Below are 26734 nucleotides of genomic sequence, written 5' to 3' on the forward strand. Positions count from 1 at the left end.
TTTATATTTTTGCTACACATGTTTATCATACATATTATTATTATTTATTTATATGTAATGTACTTTACATATTTAATGTAGTTTTTTGTGTCTACCACGAAAGTTTTTTGAATGAATCAAGGTTGACTCGTTGAGAATGCTTAAGTTCGCCTTTTGTACATTTTATATTTTTCTTATGAATTCAAGTTAAAAAAAAAACTTAGAGCAGCATGCGACAAGTTCTTAGTTAAAAGTTAATTTGGAGGTTGTTCCAAGAATCCACCCTTTGGCTATGCAGATGCGGTTCACTTAACTTGTTTTATTCCTTGGGACAGCTGTAGCCGCTCACTAGAACAGCAAATCTGTGGAGCTAACTGACACGCTTCGAGATAACTAGGTCTATTCATTTTCTCACCTTATCGCATAGACATATGGTGAGAAATGTACACATATTTATCTCTTCCTAGCATTACCTGTTGAACTTAGCTAAAATCTCCCTATCCTACTAGGTAGAACCTAGGAACTAGTTTTCGAGAAAACACTACTGTGGCAGGATAATTTCAGCCACAAGTCTTTTTGCACAATATACTTGCGCTAGATTTTAATAACAACGCGCTTGCCCAGACGAAATATGTCTCTTCGATCCTGCTGTAAAAAATCTCAAGTTGGCAGGAAATAACAAACACATGGCAGGGCGCGCTATCTTCCAATATAAAAGAAAACGTTTTTATTTTTATTTATCATAGGTACATGTATAAGTATTAATGGATCTCCAATATTAACATTTTGTAAATAGTGATATGTATTGTTTTAATGGAAATTGTAAATGTATTACCAATATTTACAGATAATTTAGATTCTAAGACTAGTACGCCCCAGAACCTGGGCAAAAATTTGGACAACAACGCTTGTTTTAAGATACATTCTTTACATACATAGAGCTCACTAATCACTTAATATGTTTCAGTTAGTTGGAATAAAACAGGTTAAAATTTAATCTAACAATAATATACAGACATCTTAAATATAATTCAACTCCATACGTATTGGATACTATGGAATATATTTATATAAGTTACAAGAAATGCATTTAATTAGATGCCTGATTAAATTAAGTATCTAACTAAATAAAGTTACTTCACAATATGTATTGTGAAGGTATTTTTCTGTGACCAGGTAAAATTAATGATTGGCTCTCACGCTGAAAGTATATTTTCATGATTAGATTAAGTTTAGGTACCAATTTTCGCGCTGTTGTCTTAATTGTTTGCTCACTAGTTCGTTGATATTTATCAAAACTTTTTAATGTAATTCACGTTGAGCTTCATCAAATGTTCGCGATGAGTGAGGCGTGGAAATGCCAAAGAATAAGTATTTATTAAACATATTTGTTAAAAATAAACTGTAAGATTCATATTTGTTCAGTTTTATTTGGCTGTCCTCTAAAAAAACTTTTTGCTCCCAGCCTAATGTCCCACGTATATTATGTTCGAGATAACTAGGGCTGACAACTTAACACGTTCTAAAAGACATGGCGCGACTCCAGGCAGGTATGGGAATTATTTTTTACAGAATACCCCCAATAAAATAGGTACTTACCGACACTAGAATTGAACCCCGGCCATTAAAATTGAAATGAAGGAAGCGTCTGGTGGTTTTAAAAAATGCAATTTTTAAGTTAAATTATTTATTAATGAAACCAAAATAAATTATCTCTATTATTTAAAAACTTATATTCGAGGTTACATGGAAAGAGACCTATGCCTATTACAGAATACATAATGATATGCCTAAAACTTTTGTTTCTCCAATTTTTTTCTGAGCTTAATTATTCTTTGAGGGTAACAACTATGAAATCAGCTGTGTTGACCTTTAAGTACAAAGGAGATTACGAATTACTATATGACAATACACACACACAAAAATAATGTAATTTTTTTTCATGGTTAGTATAGAAAATCTAAAATATAGGTAGATTTTATTACTACGTTATCTGAAATTATAATAATTTAACTAAATAGAGAAGAAGCTATATCAGGGGCCCCCATCTTATAAAGCCAGCGGCGCACTTACAATTTAAGAAATTTGTCAAGGCGGCCGCCTTGACAAATTTCTTAAATCCGCCTCAACCAGGCTCATTAAAATGGATTGGTACTTGTTAGTAAGGTAGATAGGCGGAAAAAATAAAACGTCCTGATTATTTAACGTATAAAACCATCCTAAATAATAAATTTTAACAAAGAATTAAGAAAAATAAAACCATCCAAATTTAAGGAATACAATGGGATGGCTGAACTTGGTGACCTCCCAACAATTTTTCAAAGTGTGAGACAAGCCGTGACACCGTTGCAAAAAGACTATCAAACATTTTTTTTTCTTAAATTTTTTTTGAAGTATAGAAGGAGCCGAACGCATTGCGGTGCACCTCTGTACTTTCTACGGCGCCGCGCGCGGTTTCCTGGTTGGAAAGCCCTGAGCTATAGGTACTTTTTCGGGTGTGTGTCTTGATTAAGCGCATGGTTCTTCGATCCATAATGAAGGTTTGGTTATTGCAACCTTCTCCGTCGAAACAAAGCGTAAGTAAAGCGTTAAATTGGGATCAGGGTTGCAGTTTGAACATTTGAACGCAACGCAAAACCTGGCATAATTTAACTTGGTTTCCAGAGTGAACTGTGTAATCAGCTCTTAGTTAGCTAACTATTGTTAAGAATCTATAAATCCCGCTATCTACGTCAGCTGTAAAATGTAAAAAAACGTTACTAAATTAAGTATACCAATTTGCACGTTGTTGTCTTAATTAACTTAATGGCTCTATAGGTAGTTGACATTTATCAAAAAAAAATCATTGTATTTCAATTCGTGGAAATGCCAAAATAAAATATCAATTGCATTGAGCAAATACCTCCGCAACATAGATTGCCGCACATCTAAATACCGACCACAAAAACAAACAAGACGAACCAACACGGTTGCTTGGTAACAAAGTTTGAAAATTACGCATTGAAATGAGACTAAATTTATTTTTGTTTTCATTAAGTATGAAAATGTCGCATTGTGTCGTATCGTGGCAACAAGTAGAAATCAGCATTAGCAAAATGTGTGAAATGGCGAACCGAAACATCGCGTTAGTGATTGTACGTAGATAATACATACCAACTATCTTTTTCTAATTTGAAGAAGAAAATGATTTACTTATTATGTGTTCTTATGATGGCGTGAATATTGTGAAATGTCAGGTATGTACCTACGTTTAAAATACTTTACGAGACATCTGGGTGAAGTGTGAAAATTTTATTGATTTATATAGCAACGTCTTGTAATAAATGGGTTCTGGAAGGGTGCTCGTACACAATAGTACCTACTTATAATATACGAACAATTTAACACAAATACTGGACCACTGTAGGATATTTTATTTGTATAATGTATTACGGCACTAGTCACTTGCGTCCAGCGCGGCGTAGGCTTGTAAAAAACATATCGATGTATTGATATATCGATATTTACTGGTTATGTATTTTTTTTCGATACACCCATAGATTTTTTTTTATTCTACTACAGGTTAACCCTGGACTGCAATCTCACGTGATGAAACGTGTTGATGCGCTTAGCGGCACGAATTTGTCGGTAGGGTGGTAACTAGCCACGGCCAACGCCTCCCACCAGACAAGACTTGACAAAATTCTGAAATTATGAATATCCAAATTACCCCGCCTAGAATCTAACTCGGGACCCCCCACACCACCACAGCGCTTACCACTGCGCTAGGCAGGTTGTGAAATATATATAAGTGTAAAAAAATGGTATTTATAATGTATGGACATTTCCAAGGCAACACCATTGTCCCCTGACATTTAAACACTATTTTTCATTGTATTTTTTTTAAATAGGGACGATGGTACGTTTGGTACTATTTGGCTTCCTGCATTCCTAGCACAGCGGCTCCTTGCTATTCCTTCTATGTCGTATTTACACCATCTACCACAGCAGCAATTTTCATATCCACATGTCCATCGGCAATATCGTTAGCATTTTTTGATTATTTTTTGGAACTGCACGTTCTCCAGTAGTTCTCATTTCATCGCGTAAAAATTCTCTGAGGTTAACTCACTCCTTCGGACGCTGCTCTAATATTTTAATAAACCCCCAAAGTTAGCGACCATGTCACAGTAATTAGTGTGTTATTTAACTTTTATGCCAGCGTAAATCGTAATGCCAACGTACCTGTTAACACTTAGTAACATTGAACTGTAAAAATGATTCAGAAAATAAGTTTTAATTTTGAAGTCGATATTAACCAAACAAATGTTCTCTATGAAAGAAGAAAATTTTTACTAAATTTACTCAACCGGGAAGTGAATCCGAAGTTGCATGGCAGACAAAAATAGTCTGCACAAGAATATGTCCGGTACAAATTAATATTTCCTAGGTTAAAGTAGTCGATCCTGACATGCTTTCTCTCAACTAGTTTGACCTAGGAAAACATGTTTTAGCTGGGGTTGCCTACCATATTTTGTAATGATAGTTTGCCTAATTATTTAAAATGTAAGCCATAATTGTTTTCATTTGTCATTGTAAAGGATGAAATGAAGTTGTTTCAAATAATATTGATGCGGCTGGTGACAATAATGTGAATATTACTAACAAATTATTATTGTATGTTTTTTAAACCACCCACCAAAAGGTTTATTGAATGTATATTAATGGAAAAGAGGACTGTAGAGATGGTGTTACTTTTAGGCATGCAATTTACATTAATATTATTTCCACTCTATCTTTCATCTTTTATTCCATGTCTAATCTATTTGAAATTCGGTACACTTAGAAATGCTAAGGAAACCGCAAAAAAAAATTCAAATTTCAGGCCTAATATAAGCCCATTTGAAACGTCATGTCTGTCTGTGTGTAGTGACTCTACCACCCGGTTCGGAAGCCAGATTCTTATAGACAAGAAGCCGGAAAGAAACTCAGCAGTTGCTCTTTTCCAATATCAACAATATACATTTTACATTTTAAAATTATTTTTTCTATCTTGTGAAAGATGAAAGCGGAGCCGGATGCTTCCAAGCAACCTTGTCATTCAATGGAATGAAGGAAATTCATCAATTGTATAGTAACCTCGCTGTAATCAATGTGTTTTAACACATTCTTTATACTTATGCATTGGTAGATCCAAAATTACCTTAGGAATCATATTATAAAAGCGTATACTCAATCCCACAAATGACTTCTTTACCTTTCGCTGACGATATGCAGATGTCACTAATGTATGACCATTTCTTGTAAGTCGACTGTTTATATCCACTTTTTTTTATATAGACTAATTTGTAGTCTTACTGCAGCAATAATATGGTAAACTTGACCTATTTCTGCGTAAATGACAGTATTAGGTCTATCCAACTCTTCGTCTCGCGAGTAGGTTCAAATGATGAAGCAGGACGAAGAATGTATTCGTTATCGGATTTATTACTTTTATTTTCCAATAAAAGTTGGTAACCCTATTTATCCCCAGTTTAGTCACTAACATACACAAAGCCCGCAAATGCATTTACTGTACAAGTTGCGTGACTGGATTTTCTTACAAGAAATGCTTCTAATGGTTTCGTGAAATACGTAAAGCGTTAGACTGGAACGCGATCGGTACTTACCTACACCTGAAAATAGCTTATTTATTTATACTTAGAACCGCAACTCACCTATTATAATACTATAGTGTAGTATAGTTATAAGTATCTTTTTGGTTTAGATATTTAAATATCCTCTGTACCTAATAGACGGCTAGCCGGATTAATCAGGCGTCTAAATAGTGGACCCTCCTAATTAAAAATCGTCCAAAGCTGGTTTCTTCTCATCTTCTTTCAAAAAATACCTGATCAGAAAAACAGGGTAATGTGGCTCCTATTCTGCTTTGTTTTATTGCATGCAATGTGTTAAAAAGTGATATTTACTTACCTACAAAGTGACTAAAGAAAGTTCGGGATTCTCATATATGGTGTAAGTACGTAGAACTACTGCCCGACTACATGGGAAAACGGGGAAATCCCTTCAATTGACTGATTATGATGATCATCATAATCAGTCAATTAAAATTATTGACAAATAATAGCTTCTTAAAAACACTGAAGAATTACATCTAATTTCTGGCACTATTGAGTTTTAATTCATTCAGTCATGAAGAAATCCAAAGTTGGAGAAACTGAAATCGTTGAAACTGAAAATATATAAATACCGAGATATATCAGTGAATAATTCACACACTTAAATGTTTCATAAGGATGAACGGTGGGTGTAGTCGGTAAAATACTGTAAAATATACTTCCTCAACTTTTAGTTTAAGGCTCTATAAACTAGGTTATAGATTGAGTGTGGGTTTTCAATTGACTTTAAACTCGTGGCGTGTTAGATAAATGGTTTTCCTTATTGACGCTTTAGTTACATTCTACACTTTCTTTGAAGTCATTGAGGAGAAACTACACCTTTCAATTGTTAACTATTTCACTCATTAGATAAACTTCATGTATATTAAATACTCATTGAAGTTTGAGTCACCAAAGTTTATTTTGTGCTTGCGTTATTTGTGTGATGGGAGCTTGTATTGACGATCTTGAACATGCTTCAATTTACCTCAAGCCTCGAAACGGTATTGTTCCATATTATATTTTTATAATTAGTCCGTACCTGAACGAATTTTTTGAATAGTGATTGGTGACAGTGACGACATATACTAGGTATATCTCTAAAACATGGTCGAAGTTTTGGGCAGTGGGGTGCTCTACATGCATGTCTAAAAGCATTGCTTACAAAAGTTACTTTAATGACTCGTTGTGGAGAAGGTTTTGATAAATTGAACATCATAATATGCTTGTATTTGCATCTCATGAAATCTATTAAAATAAAGCGTTTAACAAAGTTAGCCTGCTAGGTAATTCTTTTGGATTGTTAATTAACAGATAGTGAGGAAAGCGATGGAGAAGGCGGCCTGGGCAATCTCAACCGTCTGATAGTCCGTCCGCCTGGACACAGCGGGAAGGCGAAGCGTGGTCACCTCTGCTTCGATGCCGCCTTCGAGTGTGGTAACCTTGGCCGGGCAGATCATATCACAGAACTGGAGTACGACCTCTACATCAGGCCAGATACGTGTAGACCGCGCTCGAGATTTTGGTTCAACTTTACTGTTGAAAATGTGAAGCAAGACCAAGTAGGTACCTGCTTATTTTTTCCTCTTTAAAAATAATATGCTGACTTTTTTTACCATTTAGATCCCGCAACGTTTAACACGCAAATTTTGCCTTTTATAAGATCTAAGGGTATATAAAAGTTTCGCATTTTATCTATTTATTTTCGTTATCGATTCGTGGCTTATATAGCTTTTGTTTTGAGGCAATATTTCACCCAATTTTAGGTTTCCATGATTCTTTTTTTATTTGAAAATTGGATTGAATGCAATAATTATCAACATTAAATTACACAGTATATATATGAAAACATTAAAATGTAATCAAGCTTTTGTTGAATCATATTAGTATTATCAGTGCATGTTTTTTTTCAGCGTGTTATTTTCAACTTCGTGAACTTAGGGAAAGAGCACACTTTATATGATGATGACATGACTCCATTAGTGCGTTCAACTTCGAGACCTAAATGGTAAGCTTTTTGTTTGAAGTAGAAAGATAGTCCAGAAACCTACATTTTTGACGGGGTTTTTGTTTGTGACTTAAGATGCATGAATCCAGTGGCGTAACGTACTTTAACGTAGAAGGCACTAGAGCGCGCGGTAGGTCACCCATCTATCTGCAAATAGGGAGAAGTCGCGAATGATTGTGAGGCGAGTAACAACTGCCACAAACAATGCCCCACCGTGATGACCACGGCCACTCTTGCAAGAGTGTTACGACAAAGAAGAAATGAAGAAGAACGTACTTTAGTAAATTTTAAATTTTAATTAAATAATTTTTCTTAATTGCCGATTTTCATGACTCCAATTATTTTAAAATTCTTACTTGTTTTCTAAAATGTCCTGAAATCTACCGCCTTCTATGCAATACACGCTAACTCTGGTAAATAACTTACTGTGAAATAAAAAAATATGTACATACATGTACATAATAAAGAATCTAAGCAATAAAAGTTATTGAACACATTAGAGGTTAGTTACCTCATTTTATTTCGATTTCCGTGAAATTTTTCTTTTTTTCAGGCAACGCATTCCTCGTCGACTAGTTTTCTACCACCGCTCTCTGGTGCATCGCGGCCGTAAGGTTCTAAGCATAGCCTTTGGGTTCGATAAAGAAGAAGACATTTATCAATTTGCAGCAGCGGCGCCCTACTCATATTCAAGGCTACAAAAATATCTCACCTTTTGGGAAAAACGAGCGTTGTCGTTTGCTACAAGAGAGAGCATAGCGCAGACTACAGTTAGTTTTAAAATACTTTATTTTAACTAGATTGCCCAGTGAACTTCGTATCACTTAAAGAACACCAAAAAGAATGAAAGTAAGCTGAACAGACAGTGCATCCTAATTTTCTTTCTTTCTAAACCTAACCTGAGTTTTTTTTGAAGTAAAAAAAACAGAAGATATATAATATATTAAAAACCGCCATCGGCAGGACCATTTTTCACTTTTTGCGAGACACACGAACGGCTTAAATTTTTTGGTTCATAGATATAGAATTAAGATTGGATAGGAAGTTAGATAGATTCGCTAGCAATGAGTTGGTACTTACTTTATTTCGATTTCACCACAGGATATTACATTAGATCAGTGGGAAGGCAGATAGGTATGCATAATGCAGTCTTAGATGAAAGCGCGCGCTTACCGAAAAAAAAAGTTTTATTTTCCTCCTACCCAATAAGATAAGACATCCAACAAAAGGCCTTGGTCCAGCAGTGGGCGATAGATTAATAATAATGACCCTGGGGCCATGGAGACTAAATGCAAAAAAAAACTTTAAGATTTACAGTAATTAGTTCTGTTATAAGTTTTAATGTAATAAATAAATTTAAAAAAATATATATATAATAATAACTATCTAACTACTTATTGTTCGTATTTTTCGGGTTCATGAAATCTTCCTTTCGTTTTAGCAAAAACGACACATTGATTTAATTACCATTGGAGATTTAGTGCCAAAGGAGTGTGAAAATAAAGACGAAACCAATATTAAAGGCAAACTAGGTGGAAACAAGAAACGGGTGGTCCTTATTATGGCTAGAGTACACGGCGGAGAACAGCCCTCTTCCTTTGTTTGTCAAGGTATTTTGCTGAACAGCGATATCTCACAGATATTAATTTATGTCAATAAGGTAATGAATCACCTTTAATTTATAAATTTTAATTTCAGGTTTTCTGGACTACATAATAAGTTCTTCAGAAAAAGCATTAGCTTTAAGAAATGGAATTGTTATTCAGGTAGGAATTACTTAATAACTTACAAAAGAATTCCCATCATCACTATGCCAACCAATCGGTATCGACAACTAGACATTTGCCCTTTAAGTTCAGGGATTTTCAAATTTCACAGTGTTAAGCCACCTGGCTCCACCGGTTCTCTGCGACTAGTTTGATGTAGTCTGACCACCTAGTAAGGTTCTAAAAACGCTACGTTACCAGGTTACTAGATTCGGACCCCAACATCCATCCGTATTACTGGCTATCAAGTTATTATAACAAGGTCAAGTCTCTGGCTATTAGGGTATAATTTGACCAATATAGCCAAAGTTCATTCGCTTAGGGCTTTTTTCCTATCATGCGGAAATCTACAACCCTCCCGTATCCTATCTTTTCATATATCTACCTTTTTCCTATCGCACGAGCTGCACTCATGCGGGACGCATTTAACTATTAGATAGGCGTTCTATCAAACGCGTGACATCCGAAAACCGCATGACAGGGAAAGAGCCCCACCGCAATATTTTTGTGTGACACTAAACACTGTGGTTAGGACTTCAGCTTCAATTTCCTTGCGCACCTCTATCTTTTTAGAGTTATATGCACTGACGTATTGGTTATACGCGTTTTCAGCAATTAAAATATCACTTTCTTTAACGCCAAATGAAAAACATTGTGAGTAATGCTTGAGAATTCTCCAAATTGTTCTCAAGGGCGTGTGATGTCCACCAATCCGCACTGAACCACGGCCTAAACTCTTCTCATTAGGGTATGGATTCCCGTGCCCTATAGTGGACCGGTAATAAGTTGATATAATGATGATGACTTAACAATGTGAATAACTTACAGGTAGTGCCAATGTTGAATCCCGATGGAGTGTTTCTCGGTAACCAGCGTTCTGATTTGCTCGGGTCTGACTTGAACCGCTGCTGGCACAGAGCCACCACCTATGCACATCCCGCTCTTATTGCAGTCAACGAACTTATTCAGAAGATCACTGCAGAAAAAGTACGTGTAGACCAATTAATTAATTCTTAGGTTTGAAAAAGGAAATTGGGGCGACTCGAACATTGTATGGAGGACTATTGGACCATAGATAGCGTGAGATTGTAAGCTTTGACCTTCGAAGCTACGCCAATGTGGGATTCATAATAATTATAAAATGCTCGATAATATAACCGGTACCAACTTTACACTCCCTTCGAGGTACTGGGTTGGAGAACAGAAAAAAAAAAAAAAAAATCAAAATTCATTTATTTCATGTAGGCCTAATATAAGCACTTTTAAAACGTCAAGTCTGTCTGTTTGTAGTGATTCTACCACCGGTTCGGAAGGCAGATTCTACCGAGAAGAAGCCGGCAAGAAACTCAACAGTTGCTATTTTCCAACATCAACAATTTACATATTGCATTTTAACATTCATTTTTCTATCTTGTGAGAGCTGAAAGCGGAGCCGGAAGCTTCCAAGCAACCTTGTCATTAAAAAAATTCATCAATTGTATAGTAACCTCGCTGTAACAAGTGTGTTTTAACAAATTCTTTAAACTTGTGCACTGGCAGGTCCAAAATCACCTTAGGAATCATATTATAAAAGCGTATACTCAATCCCACAAATGATCCCTGTACCTTACGCAGACGATATGCAGATGACACTAATTTATGACCATTTCTTGTAAGTCGACTGTTTATGTCCACTTTTTGTTTATAAATACTAATATGTTGTCTTACAAATACTATATTGTTATAAATATATTGTGAAGCTACAGTAAGTATGCCTATTTCTTTAAACTTCTCACGGAGGGATTCGCGTGATTTAAGTTTATATATTGACCCTCTTTTCTGCAATATAAATATAGTTTCGATATCAGCTGCTTTACCCCATAACAAGATTCCATAGGACATAACACTATGAAAGTACGCAAAATAAACTAGCCTAGCTATTTCAACGTCAGTAATCTGTCTAATTTTTCTGACTGCGTAGGCAGCCGAGCTTAGTTTACCCGCTAGTGAATCTATATGGGCACCCCACTGTAGCTTATTATCCAAGGTCACGCCCAGAAAAACTGTGGAAGTCTCTATTCTTAGTGATTCACCATTTATCATTATATTTTTATCAATTTTCTTTACATTTGGTAAGATAAATTCGACACACTTTGTTTTTTTGCATTTAAAAGTAAGTTGTTAACTGTAAACCAGTGCGACACATGCGACATAACACGGTTTACTTCGTCAGAGTTATCTTTACTCCTATCAGTCTTAAAAATTAGAGATGTATCATCTGCAAGCAATACAATGTCGCATGTTCCACTGACATGGTACGGTAGATCATTTATATACACTAAAAATAGAAAAGGACCCAAAATCGAGCCTTGTGGGACACCCATTGAGGTATTTGAACCCTGAGACTTTGCATCATTTATGCAAACTCTTTGGGTTCTATTGCTGAGATAAGAGGCAACCAAATTTAGTGCAACGTTTTGGATACCATAGTGGCTTAGCTTAAGAAGCAAGGTTTTATGATCAACACAATCGAAAGCTTTAGATAGATCACAAAAAACACCCATGGCGTTCTGTGAACATTCCCAGGCATCATAAACATGTTTTATAAGTTTAGCGCCTGCGTCCGTTGTGCTACGACCTTTAGTAAAGCCATACTGCTCTGGGTGTAGTAAGTTATTTACATTAAAAGAAGTTCTCTTACTCCAAGGTACAAAAAAGGTATGAACATTTCTGGAAACAAAGCTCGGAATTTTTTTTTGGCCCTACTAAGCAATCGATGTAATGAACTCATAATTTGTTGAACATTCTAAAATAAGAAACGAAGAGAAGAATTGCTTGATGATATTGAAACAGACAAGAATTTTTAAATTACCTATCTATAAATAGTTTTTTTTTTTTAGACACTACAATTGGATTTTATCATCGACATTCACGCCGACATTAGTCACGAGGGCGTATTAGTCCGTGGCAACTCCTACGATGATGTTTATAGGTGACGTATTTGCTTCTCTATAAAGTTGTACACAAAAATCCTTCTTAATTGTCATCATCATATCAAACGATAGACATCAAATGCTAGACAAACGCCTCTCCTATAGGATGTTTCAATTTATACAGTTTTTCTCCCTGTGTTTCGGTTGATGTAGTCTGTCCACCTCATGCCATCAACTAAAGCTGCGTTTCCCGGTCGCAATTTCAGCACCTTCAGACTTAAGCGTCCATCAGTTCATTAACGTGTCTCGCCCACTGTCACTTTAGCTTTTGAGCTATTTCGGAAACTTACGGTCATCTACCGATCTACCTATTTGTGATTTTATTCCTTTCCACTTCTATTTCCACTTTATTTTACTCCTACTGGATTTGCTATAGCAAAATGACGTTGTAGTCTATAAGTATATATCTTTTTGTACTAATAATATTGTTTGCAAGCGTATCGCTATTCGCGAACGGCAAGGACAAACACACCAAAGACAAACCCACAAAATTTATTGCTTTTCATTTCTATAATGTTACTCGTGGAATAACATTATGCTAAATTAGCATACCTACTTTCATCACCTGCTCTGCACAATATGTACCCTACCAACAGCGTTGCAGCGCCAGCCCACAATATTACTTCGCTATCTCAAGGGACATAAGGGCGTAACATATATCTAACATAGAGGTAGATATCCCTTCCTCAAGAATCAAATTGTACAAAAATATTTTTCAAATCGGAGTGGTAGGTAGGTACTTCCAGAGATTAGCGGGTTCAAGCTTTAGCTTTAGGTTTTTCATTTGTGCCACTATAGGTATATAGATATAGATTAGTTACTTACAACTGCTTTTTATATAGGTTTGAACGACACGCGGTGTTACCTAAGTTCCTGGGAATGCGGGTGGAGGCTTGGATGCAGGAATCTTGTATGTACAACATGGATTCGAATGCGATTGGAAGCGCACGTCGATCCTTGCCAACTGGAACAATCGATGCCTACTCCTTGCTGGCTTCTTTCGGAGGGCGGCGCTTGACGCCCAGAGGACCGTACATACATTATACTGAAGATGCCTGTATCTTTTACAATGCATTTTCATTAAGATTATTTAATTTCTCTCGATTTTGTTTGCTGCACAGTCCCTTTTAATTTTTTATTGGGTTCCATTTGATTAAATTAACTGGTGATAATGTGAATATTTGAAAATGCGAAGCGGTTCTGAGATTAACTTGAATTGTACTTAATTCAGATTGTGTGTAACTGTTGACTCTTATTGCCTCGGTTGGAAAAAAAGCGACGCTGAACCTCTGTGAATGTGGTGTATGTCGACCTCACCGGCCATATTCATAGATACAACTATTCTGGAAGGAAAATAACGTATCGATGACTTGGAAAACAAGGTTGACTTCTGGAGGTGTTTTGAGGTTGTAGGAGTTTTAATCACTGTGGCTCGTTGTCGTTTGTGGTCTTGTGGATCGTTACTGACAATACAATCAAGTCAGACGATCAGATCGTCTGCGACATGGAGAACGGTGGGTAGGTAACTCTTGAAGATGAGAACAATATAATGTTTCGTATATGTAGGAGGGAACTTTTAAATAGATAATACTTATATACCAAAGTTCCGAATGATTATGGTAAAGTAGATAAAATATGCACACTCCAAAAAATTCTTTAACTAGACACAGATTTCAAGATAGGAAGAGCTTTAGCCAAGGCATTGTGTGATTACTACCGGCACGTTGGCGTGATTCCACCCCGTGAAGGTATTTCCCCCAAGAAAAAGGAGTCGCGCAGGAAGCGTAGGCGAAGACCTGTGTATGAAAGAGAAAGGTACCTAATATATTATTGATAGATAGAAGCAAGCTTCACTTTGCAAGTTCATAATATACCTACAATGAATAGGCTAAATTTGCTATAATCTTGCAACATTTTTTTGGTGTGTTTGAAACGTTGATACGTTTCATGAAGATGCTTCGGTTCCGATTCGGTTTCGGTTTCGAAAAATTTGTCAGTCTTTATGGTGATTCGCATAAATAAATTATAAATAAAACCTTATAGATTTTTGGACTGATGGACCCCTGACTAGATGGTGGGCAGACCCCTAAAATAGACCGTCCACCAGTGGGCGTTCTTCGATGGTTATGTTTTGGCTTCTGACATACCTCCTAACAGTTTAGCTCATTATCATATTCTAAAACATCACGTACCACAAAATTAGATTCCAAGGGCTAACTTGAAGTGGAATAAGAAGAAAATGGTGATGATGATGATAGATTCTGTGGTTGTCGCGAATTATAGCAAATTAAGTTTAATTTTCAATATAAAGGTTAGACTTGCAATTGCTAACTCCGACTTTATACTCAGAGAAGCAAAGAAAGCGCACCGGCCTATTTTTTTTGAAATTGCACATTATTGGCACACATGATTCTTTTATGTACGTTTACAAATTTACTACTAAAATTGGGTACCTAATTAAGCCATTATTGTACGACCTAGGTACCCAAGCTGAGATATAAGGGTACATCGCTTTTGCTCGGAGAGGTAGTTTTTCAGAAGCTATTGCACATAGAAACTTTGTTTATTTTTACAAAATTTCAGCGGGCTACTCCTCCGTGAAGATGCTAAGATTCCATAGCCGATCGGTAGAAACGCATTTTACCGAGCGGCCAGCCTTAGGAGCATATAACTCTTTGATTATCGCTTTTACATTTTTTTATAGGACTGATGAACTTTTACAAATTACGACCAAATCCCTAAGGTAGCTCCATGGCCGTTCGGAAGAAACGCTAATGGATTAGAGCAGTTGCTAAAGGCTTCCTATATATTTTTTTTTCTACAACCAGATCCCCCAGTTCCTCGCCAGAAAGAAGGGTGTTGGCAGCACGCGTACTTTCTCCACCTCTGCCCGTTGCTTCACCCCCTGCGTTACGGTCATTCCCCTCACGAACCGCTCGGAATCTGGCGCAGAAATCGCGGCCAAGGACCGTGTATATCAGCGATAATGTGCTTCCTATCATAACAGGTAACAAATATAATATATATCCTTTCAACAGGGAACATATAGGGATAGCGCTACTTTTAGACCAATTAACTTAATTTCAACTCCGATCAACTTAATCTATACTATACTAGACTATATAATAATATAAAGAGGTAGTTTGTGAATTTGTGACACTGTCAGGGGTAGTCTCTTTTCTCTATTAGTCTCTCTATTTTTACCAATATAAAGCCACATTATTTGTGAGTTCCATAAACTGAAAAGAACTCTTCCTGGTTTTCGTATTATCAAATATTATGAATTCTTTTCAAAATTAGTCACACTTAATGTCTCAAGTATTTGAAACTAAAGACTTTTCCGTTTTACTTGCATATAATTTACGCGAATGGTCAAAGATATACGAGATAGTATAGAACCGCGACCATGTCGTAATCTTTTGAGTGATATTAATTCCATTAGACGGTATTTTTATATGTTCAACATGTCAATCAATTTAGAAATAATCTATGTTGGTTTATATCGGATTGAAACTCCTGAAGGATCGTATCATATTTTTGGACCAAATAATATTAAATATTGGATAAAAACAGGCGCTACTTTGCGGAATTCCATGATAAGGAAGAAGTGGTTCGACGATATAAGAGAGTGGACCAGATATACCTATTTGGTATTGAAGATGGCACATCATCGTTCGATTTTCCACCGGCTGACCTCTGAACTTCAATATGAAGATGGCACCTATTGTTGATGATGCTCGCGCATTCTTTTGCGACATCTTACGATTTTTTTTTACGTAATCTAACAAACTGATATGTGCGCTAACAAAAGCTCACGCGACGAAAGCTCGCAAACTGAATAAAAGTGTTCGAAGCATTTGGTCCGAAATGAGTACCGGCCGTAAATCATCGACTGCGCGCGCAGTGATACCTTTTTAGGTGCAGTGTTACTTACTTGTCTTTTTCAGGTAAAGCAGTTCGGACTCCTCGGCTTGCAGTCGTTGACCTGAGCGCTTACATCCGAACGCCCGCGTCTTTCCCCCGCCATGGTGCTCGCCAACCAAAGCTGCGTACGTCTCGCACGCAGAGGCCACCGCAAGTTCGCCACACAAGCGAAGAGTATGACACCCACGATTCAGACTCTTAAATTATTCGGCTATTTCGACACCCGGTATACTCAAGTGTCAAGAAAGAGCTTCCATTTTTAATAGCTTTTTTAACATAACAAGTTTTACAATTTTTATGAAGCAAAATTTTATCTATCTTACAATTTCTTCGTCTCTAGCACCTTGTTCACGTCTTTATTCAATTTTATAATCGAATCTGCCTTACGAAATAAACATAATGAAACAAAAAAGTTTTTAATTAAATGTATAATGTCTAAAGCTTTCGTATTTACAATCACTAACGCTAACATTCAGTCAATTAGAACATTATCGTGAACACTATTATCACTACACATTTATCGATCACAACGGCAAATAAAAAACGAGATTTGAGTATCGGTAGAGATATATTCTCACATCATTTTTTATTTTTAATAACGACAATTTGGTTTAGAATCAAACGAGTTAAACGAATCAACCGTATCTACGCATACTAGGGGCAGATTCAGATAATAGTGTCGACCGCTGTCTGTATCCGGTACAGCCTCGGTCAGAGTAATTATTCATCCATTAAAGTATACAATTATTGACACAAAGAGCTATCGCTCCAGCTTTGGTCCAGTTATGACATGAGCCGTATTCGGCACGGCGTTCGTCAAGTACTACAATGAGTCAATATATAAATCACTGGACCGAAGTTCGAGGCGAGAGCATTAACGAATATGGTAATATTTACCGGACCGAGAACAAATTGCGACCGGCAGTACGAAGTGAATCATCCCTCACAGATAATCACGAGCGAGCCGCGTCCGCGGATACGTCCCTCGGCGCGACCCGGGCGGCGTCCGTCGTAAGCGCGAAGCACCTCCTAATAAATATCTTTGGCATGAACCGAAAAGAGCTCGCCGACAATTCACACGCGATTGCACTAACCGATGGTTATTGCTTTATATGCCAAACGGAGTCCGTCGTTTCATAGCGAGCGCGGGGGCCGGCGCGTCACTCCCACGCGTCCTTGTCGTCGTCGGAGAGCGTGACCAGGTGCATGGGGTCATCGGCGGGGCCGGGCGGGGCCGGGGGCGGGGCGGGCGCGCGGGGCGGGGCACGCGGGGGCTCGGGGGCGGGGGCCGCGCCTCGCCGCGCGGCGCGCTTCTGTCGCAGAAGCTCATCGTCGGCAGCTGTACGGGGCTTGCGGAACTCGTACACCAGAGGGAAAATGCGCTCGACGGCTGACTGCACGTCGCTCACGCTTCGAGCTACAGAAAAAAGCGTTTTCACTTATATATCTATCTATAACTCCTCCCACAATGTGCACGGTGTAGACCACGCAGGCACAGTGCGGTGGTATTTCACACTCCTTTGAAAACATTATGGAGAACTCTCAGGCTCATGTCTCAAGTTATGTGCGTTTTAAGGAATTAAAAATATCACTTGCTTCAACATTGTAGGAAAACATCGTGAGGAAACCTGCATGCCTAAGAGTTCTCCACAATGTTCTCAAGGGCGTGTGAAGTCCACCGGCCTAAGTCATTCTCACGGTTGGAGAGGACCCGTGTCCTGTAGTGGGCCAGTAATAGGTTGATATGATGATTAATAGTAGTGCTGTACATTTTGGCGGATCACGAGGTCCCGGGTTCGAATCCCTGGACCTATATATATCCTTGGATCCTAGGACCAAATATAACCATTTTCAGAAGGACCAGCACAGAGTTAGGAAATAAGGTTCTCTCTCTCCCGGTTATTACTATTAATTAGTGCTGTACAATTTGGCTGTTTAAACCGGCCATAAAATTTAACCAGGTTAATTAGTTCAGCAGCCAACTAATTAACTTAAACTAACCGGTTAAATTAATTAACTAGTTAACCGGTTAAATTAGTTGCCCTTCGAAACCTTTCAAAGTATGTGCCAACCTCATAAAATTAAAACAATAGCTCAAAATAACATTTCACCCTAACATTTCACTCAAAGAGAAACAAACGCGGAACCCAAATAAGTGCGTACCTGTGATTGTGACACCGCCAGTTGAGAAAATCTTTAGGGTGGCTTTGGGGTTGTAGAGTTTGTATGTGACGCCTGGGTGGAGTTCCGGCTCGTAGCTGTAAAGAAATATTAATAAATATTTAATAATAATGATAATAATAACGTTTAATTGAGACAAAAATCCATAGCTAAAACAATAACAATTATCAATTACAAATTACAATATATATCTTATATCTTTAAACGAGCAATTCTTGTATATATATAATTGAAATCTCGGAATCGGCTCAAACGATTTTGTTTCGGGGGCGATAAATCGATCTAGCTAGATTCATTTTAGAAAATGACATTTTATTCGTGTTTTCCGGTAATAACCGGTGCTCTGCTAGTATATTATAATAGGTGTATTTTTAATAATAAGCGATGCTAGCCTAGCGTATTAAACCTCAGCCTTCTTTCATGGGGGACCGAGTTCGATCACACGCACTTCTAAGAAATATGTGAGTTTTTAAAAATTAAATAACACTAGCTTTATTGGTGGTGGATTCCCCGCGACGCTTGATTCCTCAGAAAACCTGCATGCCTGAGACTGGTGGAGACCTAAACCCTTCGCATTCCGGAAGGAGACCTGATATGGAGACCATCATATCAACCCATTACGGCCCACAACAGATCACGGGTCTCCTTCCAAAATTTTATTTATTTATACTCTTCGCAATGAGAAGGGTAAAGGCCGTAGTCCACCACGCTGGCTCAGTGCGGATTGATAGAGTCCACACGCCTTTCAGAACATTATGGAGAACTTTCATCATGCAGGTTTCCTCACGATGTTTTCCTTCGCTGTTTAAAGCAGGGGATATTTAAATTACTTAAATTAGATGCCGTGCCTTGTACTATACTATAAATGCGAATAAGCGTCTGTCTCCTACCTATATAAATGCCTAAACGTGGCCCATAATTTAAAGCTTTCATTTTCGTAAATGGTCATAGGCACATAGTGGTGTATGCACACATAGGGTATGCCCTAAGCGAGCAGATCATATAAGATGGAGAAAATCACCAGTAAGAGTTATAAAAGGTTTGTGGTAGGCTTTTTTAACTCTTACAATGCCTTCCCCTAAGTTTTTTATAGCGAATACAGGAGTTTTTGTCGATTTTATACCATCGCATATATGTGCATGCACGATACTTTTTAAAGTATTCCAAAATCTAATGAGATTAGAATGACAGCTAAACCAATATTGAAGTAATTTTGCATGGTGATAGCTTGCATATTCGAGACATCGGATACTTTTTTCACTCAAAAAGATGCTCCCGAAATGTTTAAAGACGGAAAAAATCGCGGACAAAATCTCAGCCACAGGTAGTATCAGATATATTAAACCGGTAACGCCTTGCATGTTGCGTCAAATCAATAATTAGTAGTCCACTGTAATTTATAAGTCCACATTTTCAGTAGTTCCAGTACTATCAGCACACATTACCTCGTGAGTAGATACTAGGTTATATGTTTATGCAAAATAAAACTTGATTTTTGTAAAACCGCGTGTCGCGTGACGATGGGTAGGCAGAGTTGCGTATGTGCATTGTGCTTGTGGCATAGGCCATAGCGCATAAATCAATAACAAGTAAATAAAAGCCACCTGTTTTTTATTTCACTACTAGCCCTGGACTGGAATGTATCCCTTGTACTAAGTGATGGTGCAGTCTAAGATGGTTACGGGCTAACATTTTAGGTTATATTTAACCTATATACTTAATAGAACGCTAAAAAGGTTTGGTAACTAGCCAAGCCAAAGCCTTTACCAGACCTGACCTGCCAGGAATCGAACCTGGGACCTCCTACATATAGCCACTCACCACTGCTGCAGGGAGGTGGTCGATTTAACCAACAACGCACTAAAATAATGTTTTCGCGAGATAAAATTGTCTCTCATCCGGTTAGTTTATGAGTCCATTAGTGTCTCAATGGAGGATGGCGAGATCGGACCCAGCTCTTTTGGAAATCGATAAAGATTTCATTTATCTTTTATTAATATGTTTTACTCCCAATTTTTTTGTTAGTCAAGTTTAGTAGTATCAGAAGTTTTATTCGCGGACGTGGGTTTCAAGACTGGGTTAGAAACTAAGCTCACAAATTGTTCTCCTCTCATATAAATGCGAAAACTATACGACTAGTATCCGAAATACAGTACTAGCCTTTGATGTATCTGGATTACGATATGATTTCACACAACACGCATCACGTACCTTGTATGTTTTCGGCCTAAACTAAAATATTTCAGATTGTTGATAATACAAACTAAAAAAAAAAACAGAGTTACGCACTCGGCACAGACGACTTTGGATCGTTGGTATGTTACACAGATTTGCATTTAAATATTTAAGTTATTTTTAAGTCTATTAATGTAAAGGAAGCGGCAACTTTTATATCATGGCCGCGGTCCTTAGGATTATCAAATGCAAATTAATACGAAATCCATTTGTCAAAGCAAAACTTTCTACTTTACAAGATTCGAGCGGAGTTAAAATCCAGTAAGTATTTATATAAACGCCTTCTGTTTTAGTGTTGGCTTGATGCTATAACCCAGCAATTTGCTAAGCATTCGTATTTCGTACGCATTGCTTTGTCTATACTGGTCCGTTGGACTTCTGTATGAATATCCCCTTACTGATATACTGCGAGGTTCTAACAATCGTGGCACGACCATATTCGGTTTCAAAAAGTAACGTTGCAATTAGCACTTTGTTTTTTTTTCTTTTTTTGTGCATTCTAGGAGTCATCGAGTCCATACCTATCCCTAATAGTTTCTACGCGATATCGTTCTGGCTGCCCGATTCACTAACTTTTCCAACAGTTGCTAAGCGGTGTTGCAACCTGTTATCCCCGTACAAAATGTGCGATGAGTTGACAACAGTCGCTATCAAATTATGCGTTTTGTAACTTGATTTAAAACTTATATATAGTAATAGCTAGATCGCTTTGTCACACAGCAAGTCTTTGTCGGTAGGCTAGCTACCCACGGCCGAAGCATCCCGCCAGACAAAATAATTTCCAATTGCAGAGTAATTATTACCACTTTCATCGTGACCTAGTTGTCGTTCATTACCTATATTTTTAATCCTCGCACAGTATGAAATTCGTACTACATACATTCATAATGCCCTAATCGATCATGTAACCTGTTTTGTGACCTTAAAAAGGACAAGTAGTTTCCTCTCACTAGAATTCACTGAATTTTTACGAACTTACTGCTTTGGTAAATTATTATTGGCAAGCCCCCGATTGTTTCAACTATTATAGTAAGAATCGAATTGTCCTCAAGGTATAGAAAAAAATACGGAACTGATTTTTCCTGAGTAAATTATTTCCAAAGAAAATTACTTTCCATGCCAACAGACCTGTATTTGAATCGACTTCTATGCATAACCCCTAATTCTGATTCCTTTCTAGATGACCCGGCTAATTTCATACCATCAAAAGAACCTCCTAAAGTTGTTAAAAGAAATGCCGGAGTGGTTAATACCATAAAAAACTACCCATATGGATTTTTCTGATTTTTGGTCTGTATATTTGATCTGAGAAGTTTCATTTCATATACCACACCAGTATTGACGCGAACATATAATAATATACATACATATATATATAAATATAAAAATCGACAGTCGAGAAATTTTCAACTTTTGCAAGCTAAGCTCTCAGCCCCAGTTATCACACGTTACTGTAGTACCGGGCCCGATAAAGCGTGTGAACCAGCATTGGAGCAGCGTGGGGAGTTAACGCTACAAAACCAGTAGTGGAACGTTAGTAATATTATGAATTACTTTTGATAGCAAGCGCGTTGATGTAGGTTACATCTCAGCACCGCTTTCCTTCTTCAAGCTCAAGCCTAAAGAAAGGTTGAGTATCAAATAGTATACTAAATGTCTGGCTGTAAAAAATGGCTGGCTAAAGTTAATTATGTTTTAAAAGTTTCAATTCAGTGGGGTTCAGATCATAATAAGTTTCAAAATTATCATCATTGTCAAGTGACAGGTCAGGTGACAGGAGAGCAAGATATGTATCGGTATGTGATCCCTGAGATGAACATTTTTTTTTTATAATTATAATTGACAGATAAAGCAGATGGCCCACCTGATGAAATGTGGAAAACCATCATCAATAAACAGAGCAGGGCATGCAAAGAACACATCCTATAAATGACCACCCTAACAGTTATCATTGTCAAGTGACAGGTGAGAGCATGATAGATATTGGTATGTGATTCCTGAGATGTACATTTTTTTTATAATTATAATTGACAGATAGAGCAGATGGCCCACCTGATGAAATGTGGAAAACCATCATCAATAAACAGAGCAGGGCACGCAAAGAACACATCCTATAAATGACCACCCTGATGGTTAACCTGAGGTGTAGGCTCAAGATATTTTATACTGCATCTTCTTCCATCAGGGAAGGAAGAGAGTGTACTTTATATGTATATGACGATAAAAAAAAATACTTACTCTGCTTCTTTGTATTTTTTGGAAAATGCTATAATTCGAATGCCGAATGGCATTCGACAGGTCCCCAGGACATTGACAACGCGGAAGTTGCGGAATCGCGCTTGGAATCCTAACTTCTGTAAGGCACGCGCGTATCGCCGCGCAGCTATCTTTGCCTGATCCTCACTGGTGGCGCCTGTGCACGTTATGCGGCCCGACGACCATATGGATGCCGTTGTATATGGACGCCGAAGCTTCATCGTCACCATTCCGTTCTCGCGTCGGAATTCAACATTTACACCATTTAACGCTATCTGTCTCAAGTTCAGGTGGCACTTAACACTAAAACTGCACACAACATTGTTTATCATTATGTCTATTTCAGGAGTTTCCTCCTCATCTTCTTCTTTTGGTTCCTGTTGGGCCATAGCAACATCTGTCTCAATGCATTGCGGCACAGGCTGCTCCGGTTTGCCTGCTTCACAATATTCATGGTCCGGTACCATGTGGCTGGCGACCGCATGTGTACTCATACCATGGTTAACCACAACACCATGTGTTGCTTTGCTTAGCTCTTTTATACCATTCTCTTGGATGAGCGTAGCCATGTCAAACATAGCAAGCTGGAATCAAAAAATATTCATAAATTTATAGTATTGCTTATAAAACTGAAAATAATAGACTAAGTAGGTATTTATTGAATCCATGGTCATATTGAAAAAATATTCCAGAAATAGCTAGATAGACGATTTAGGTACGTTAGAGAAATTGCACTCAAGACCAAGACCATTTCAATAACATGCAGATGGTATATGTGATTGCTATTGAAATTTTATCTGACTATAGCCAGCAGGGCTTTTTAAGAGATGTGAACTATGTCACATCCTATTCCTAATCATTAATTGGATGTGTTCATGTCTATGTTCATACAGGAAACATTTGTTTAATGTAGTAAAAGGCCTCAGCAACAAGAAAGGTCACATATTAATAATTATGTAATTCACCATACTATATCAAACTATTATAGTTATTGCTTTCTTATAATAATTCTAAAAAATCGATGTACAAGTCTATTAAAATTAAACAGGAAATGAATCACTCAAGCATAATCAAACACTGATTAAATACAGTATACAATCTGCTCGTTTTGTTATCGGCAGTCTCCAGCACCAAACCATAAAGGGAACTTTATTGAAAATTGTTGATTGCACAACAATGGTAAAGCAAAACATACAGCCGAAACAATGTTCTATAAGACTTATGTATGACATTAAGTTATGTTACTTTTGTATGTCTTGTATTTTTGTATATTTGTCTTGAATTTTTTTAGTCGATTTGTTTAAATATATCTCTGAAAAATTTTTTTTTTGGACTTTCACTAAACTTACTACAAATTTACCCTGCTACCTATACCTGTAAATAAAATGGATTTCTGCAAACCAAGGGTGAATGGGTATTATCTAGACAAACACGCTCCATCTTACTTAGTAGCTTTTGTGACAGCAGTAGAGCCCTGATCTTTCTATTGAAAAAAAAAATACTTTGTCTGTACGAATTTCTAGTAAAAGTTTAAATGTTTTCAATGAATCTCTGCCTTTATAGACTTTTATTTTAAGTACAATTTATCATTTTATATGTTTAAGAGAATTTTTATAACCACACAATATTTTTTTCCACATTACAACAATCAATTTAGTTCAACATTTTGAAATAATAAATTTAGTGGTTACATTATTTAGCTCTACCCCTAACCAATAATAAAATTTGTTTTATATATATTTGGCTTGGACTTCTAAGATGCATTTAATTGAACAAGTACAGATTAACTTAAATATTCAGAATTACACTGAATTTCAATCAAGGTGTACAGGAAACTTTATAATAATGTGATCATGGGATTCATTGTAAATCTGTAATATTGTGAAGGTAAAATGATAAGATAAAAGTTGATGCAACACAAAAGACACACTTGACTATGGGTACTACAGGAAAAAATATTTGCAAATAGTTTCAAATTCCAGGACTTTCATTGTGGAAAACATACCTACTAACTTTTCAATACAGCAGCAACACCTGTGTTATCTATCAAAATTCTAAGTAATTTCAATACGTTTTTTTGCCAATTCGGGGCAAAGAAACAAAATTTAGCGAAGAATCAATGAAGGGGCAGTAATTTAGGCCACTTCCCACGGCGCGACGAGATGCGACGACATGACACTCGCACAGCTGACTGCCGGACGGCCAGCGCCCCTTGCGTCTCCCCTGCCCCCGCGGCCTGCGACCCCAGTCATATTGCTCTCGCCACAGAAACAGATCACTAGGTAATAATACGGATTGCACTTGTAGCAACTAACACGTTCACCATCCAAAAAAGTGTACACCCGTTTACGAAAATCACAATGTAACCGACCCTGTATTGACATAATCGATGAAAATCGAACAAAGCTTTATGGACAAATTTAGGCATTTCAATGCAAAAATGAATTTCAGACTAGTTTTTAAGAAAATAAAAGGAAAAAAGGTAACATCTAGCAGTTATTGACCCCATAACAAAGATTAAACCACACGTGATTGAGAGACACAAAGATAATGAATAATAAACTCGAGAAGTTAATATTACACGGAATATTTACTATGCTATGGTAAAGGAATACCCAAATCAAATAATCCCGATAAATAAGTAACACTGAAAGACCTCCACCAAATAACGAATAACGAACAGCTGAAACCGAATGACAAAGCAAGGGGCTGCTTCATTAAAATATACCTAGGACTAGGGAGCAAGGACTCTTGGAACCAATCTTCAAAAAGCTTATTCAATAATACAAATAAAAATAAATTACCTGAAATTATGTGCTATATTTGTCACAATTATTTTTATACCACCAATGAAGTAATAATTTTCATTGCAAGTCAGACTAGAAATTTAACTAATTTAGTATCTCACCATATGGATCACATGCAATATTATCTCTAGTGTAACTTGAAAGTTAAGAAGCCTAAAATATCGCACATATATTCAGAAAATTAAAAGCTTTTGCACATCCTGCACCGCCATATTCTCTTCGTCGAGAACAAAAGTGATTTCATTCCTTTCGTTCAACTTCAGCATCTGCGTGAATGAACGAAAGAATATAAAAAGATGTATAGATAACAGATTAAAAATTATTAAATCTCGAAAAATAAAGAACCTAGAAGAACCAACGTGCAATGGGAATACAAAATTGAAAATACCACGGAATAATAAATACCCTGGAAATTGGGTACCTAATACCCATGAAGGTATGAAATATGGAGAGAGTACGTAGTAATGCTTTATAACTCTTTGAGTCAGTACCTTACCTATTTATCGCTATCTCATTCTCTAGAATCCTACCTCCCTGTAACGTTGACTATAGTATTGCAACTTTTAAACCGAACCGACCGAAACTGGAGTCTAGCAATACGAAAAACGCCTTATGTACCAGATCTAATGGTAAAGAAAGCTACCTATTTATAATTCGCTAACATGTGAATAACATTGTTTAAAGATAATACGTCATACGTCTATACACCTACATCTCAGAGTCCAAGCTTCTACGCCACACAGGAGTACAGAGAATATATAGCACCGCGCTATGCGTTTTTGAAGAGCAATGCTCAGGTTAGAGTACTTTTTTAAGTCTAGAAATGGTGTTGCGTGCTTGCTCTATTCTGAAGCTCCTCGTTTTGATCCTCTTTTTCAACCAGTGTATATGAATTTGGATACCCGTTCAAGAACCTGAACAGAAAATAGAGATTAGCTCAATTGTTCGGCTAGTTTTCATTAAATTCGTC

At 37.1% G+C, this 26734-nt stretch overlaps 2 protein-coding genes across 4 annotated transcripts; one reads left to right on the forward strand and one right to left on the reverse strand.

Annotated features, from left to right (window-relative positions):
* The first annotated feature begins 6561 nt into the window (after window positions 1–6561).
* Window positions 6562–16487, forward strand: LOC120636970 (cytosolic carboxypeptidase 6). Its single transcript, XM_039908547.1, has 12 exons — window positions 6562–6619; window positions 6930–7177; window positions 7529–7599; window positions 8177–8393; window positions 9065–9233; window positions 9322–9389; window positions 10218–10376; window positions 12269–12360; window positions 13204–13418; window positions 14032–14176; window positions 15190–15368; window positions 16309–16487. Exons 1-12 carry the CDS (start codon window positions 6562–6564, stop codon window positions 16485–16487), a joined length of 1800 nt encoding a protein of 599 aa, XP_039764481.1.
* A 211-nt stretch (window positions 16488–16698) lies between these two features.
* Window positions 16699–26026, reverse strand: LOC120637267 (TATA box-binding protein-like 1). 3 transcript variants are annotated; one of them, XM_039909021.1, is made up of 4 exons: window positions 25866–26026; window positions 22940–23541; window positions 18449–18543; window positions 16699–17702 (listed from the first exon to the last, which is right to left on the reverse strand). In XM_039909021.1, the coding sequence occupies exons 1-4, from the start codon at window positions 25866–25868 to the stop codon at window positions 17446–17448; spliced, it is 957 nt and encodes a 318-aa protein (XP_039764955.1). In that variant the 5' UTR covers window positions 25869–26026; the 3' UTR covers window positions 16699–17445. The 3 variants fall into 3 exon arrangements, with proteins under 3 accessions (XP_039764955.1, XP_039764956.1, XP_039764957.1); XM_039909022.1 differs by having other exon boundaries at window positions 25762–26025; XM_039909023.1 differs by lacking the exon at window positions 25866–26026 and adding an exon at window positions 24963–25046.
* Window positions 26027–26734: the final 708 nt, after the last annotated feature.

The sequence above is a fragment of the Pararge aegeria genome, chromosome 3, assembly GCF_905163445.1.
Source record: "Pararge aegeria chromosome 3, ilParAegt1.1, whole genome shotgun sequence".
NCBI classification, from domain to species: Eukaryota; Metazoa; Arthropoda; class Insecta; order Lepidoptera; family Nymphalidae; genus Pararge; species Pararge aegeria.

Bases quoted from the DNA above. Each gene is read 5' to 3' on its own strand.
- LOC120636970 (XM_039908547.1), top strand. From the start codon at position 6,562: ATGGGAGCTTGTATTGACGATCTTGAACATGCTTCAATTTACCTCAAG. The intron at 6,620-6,929 runs GTATTGTTCCAT...GTTAATTAACAG, and splicing joins TTACCTCAAGCCTCGAAACG to ATAGTGAGGAAAGCGATGGA. The intron at 10,377-12,268 runs GTACGTGTAGAC...TTTTTTTTTTAG, and splicing joins AGAAGATCACTGCAGAAAAA to ACACTACAATTGGATTTTAT.
- LOC120637267 (XM_039909021.1), bottom strand. The intron at 18,544-22,939 runs GTAAGTATTTTT...ATTTCTTTACAG, and splicing joins AAAAAATACAAAGAAGCAGA to CTACGAGCCGGAACTCCACC. The intron at 17,703-18,448 runs GTACGCACTTAT...TTTTTTCTGTAG, and splicing joins TGGCGGTGTCACAATCACAG to CTCGAAGCGTGAGCGACGTG.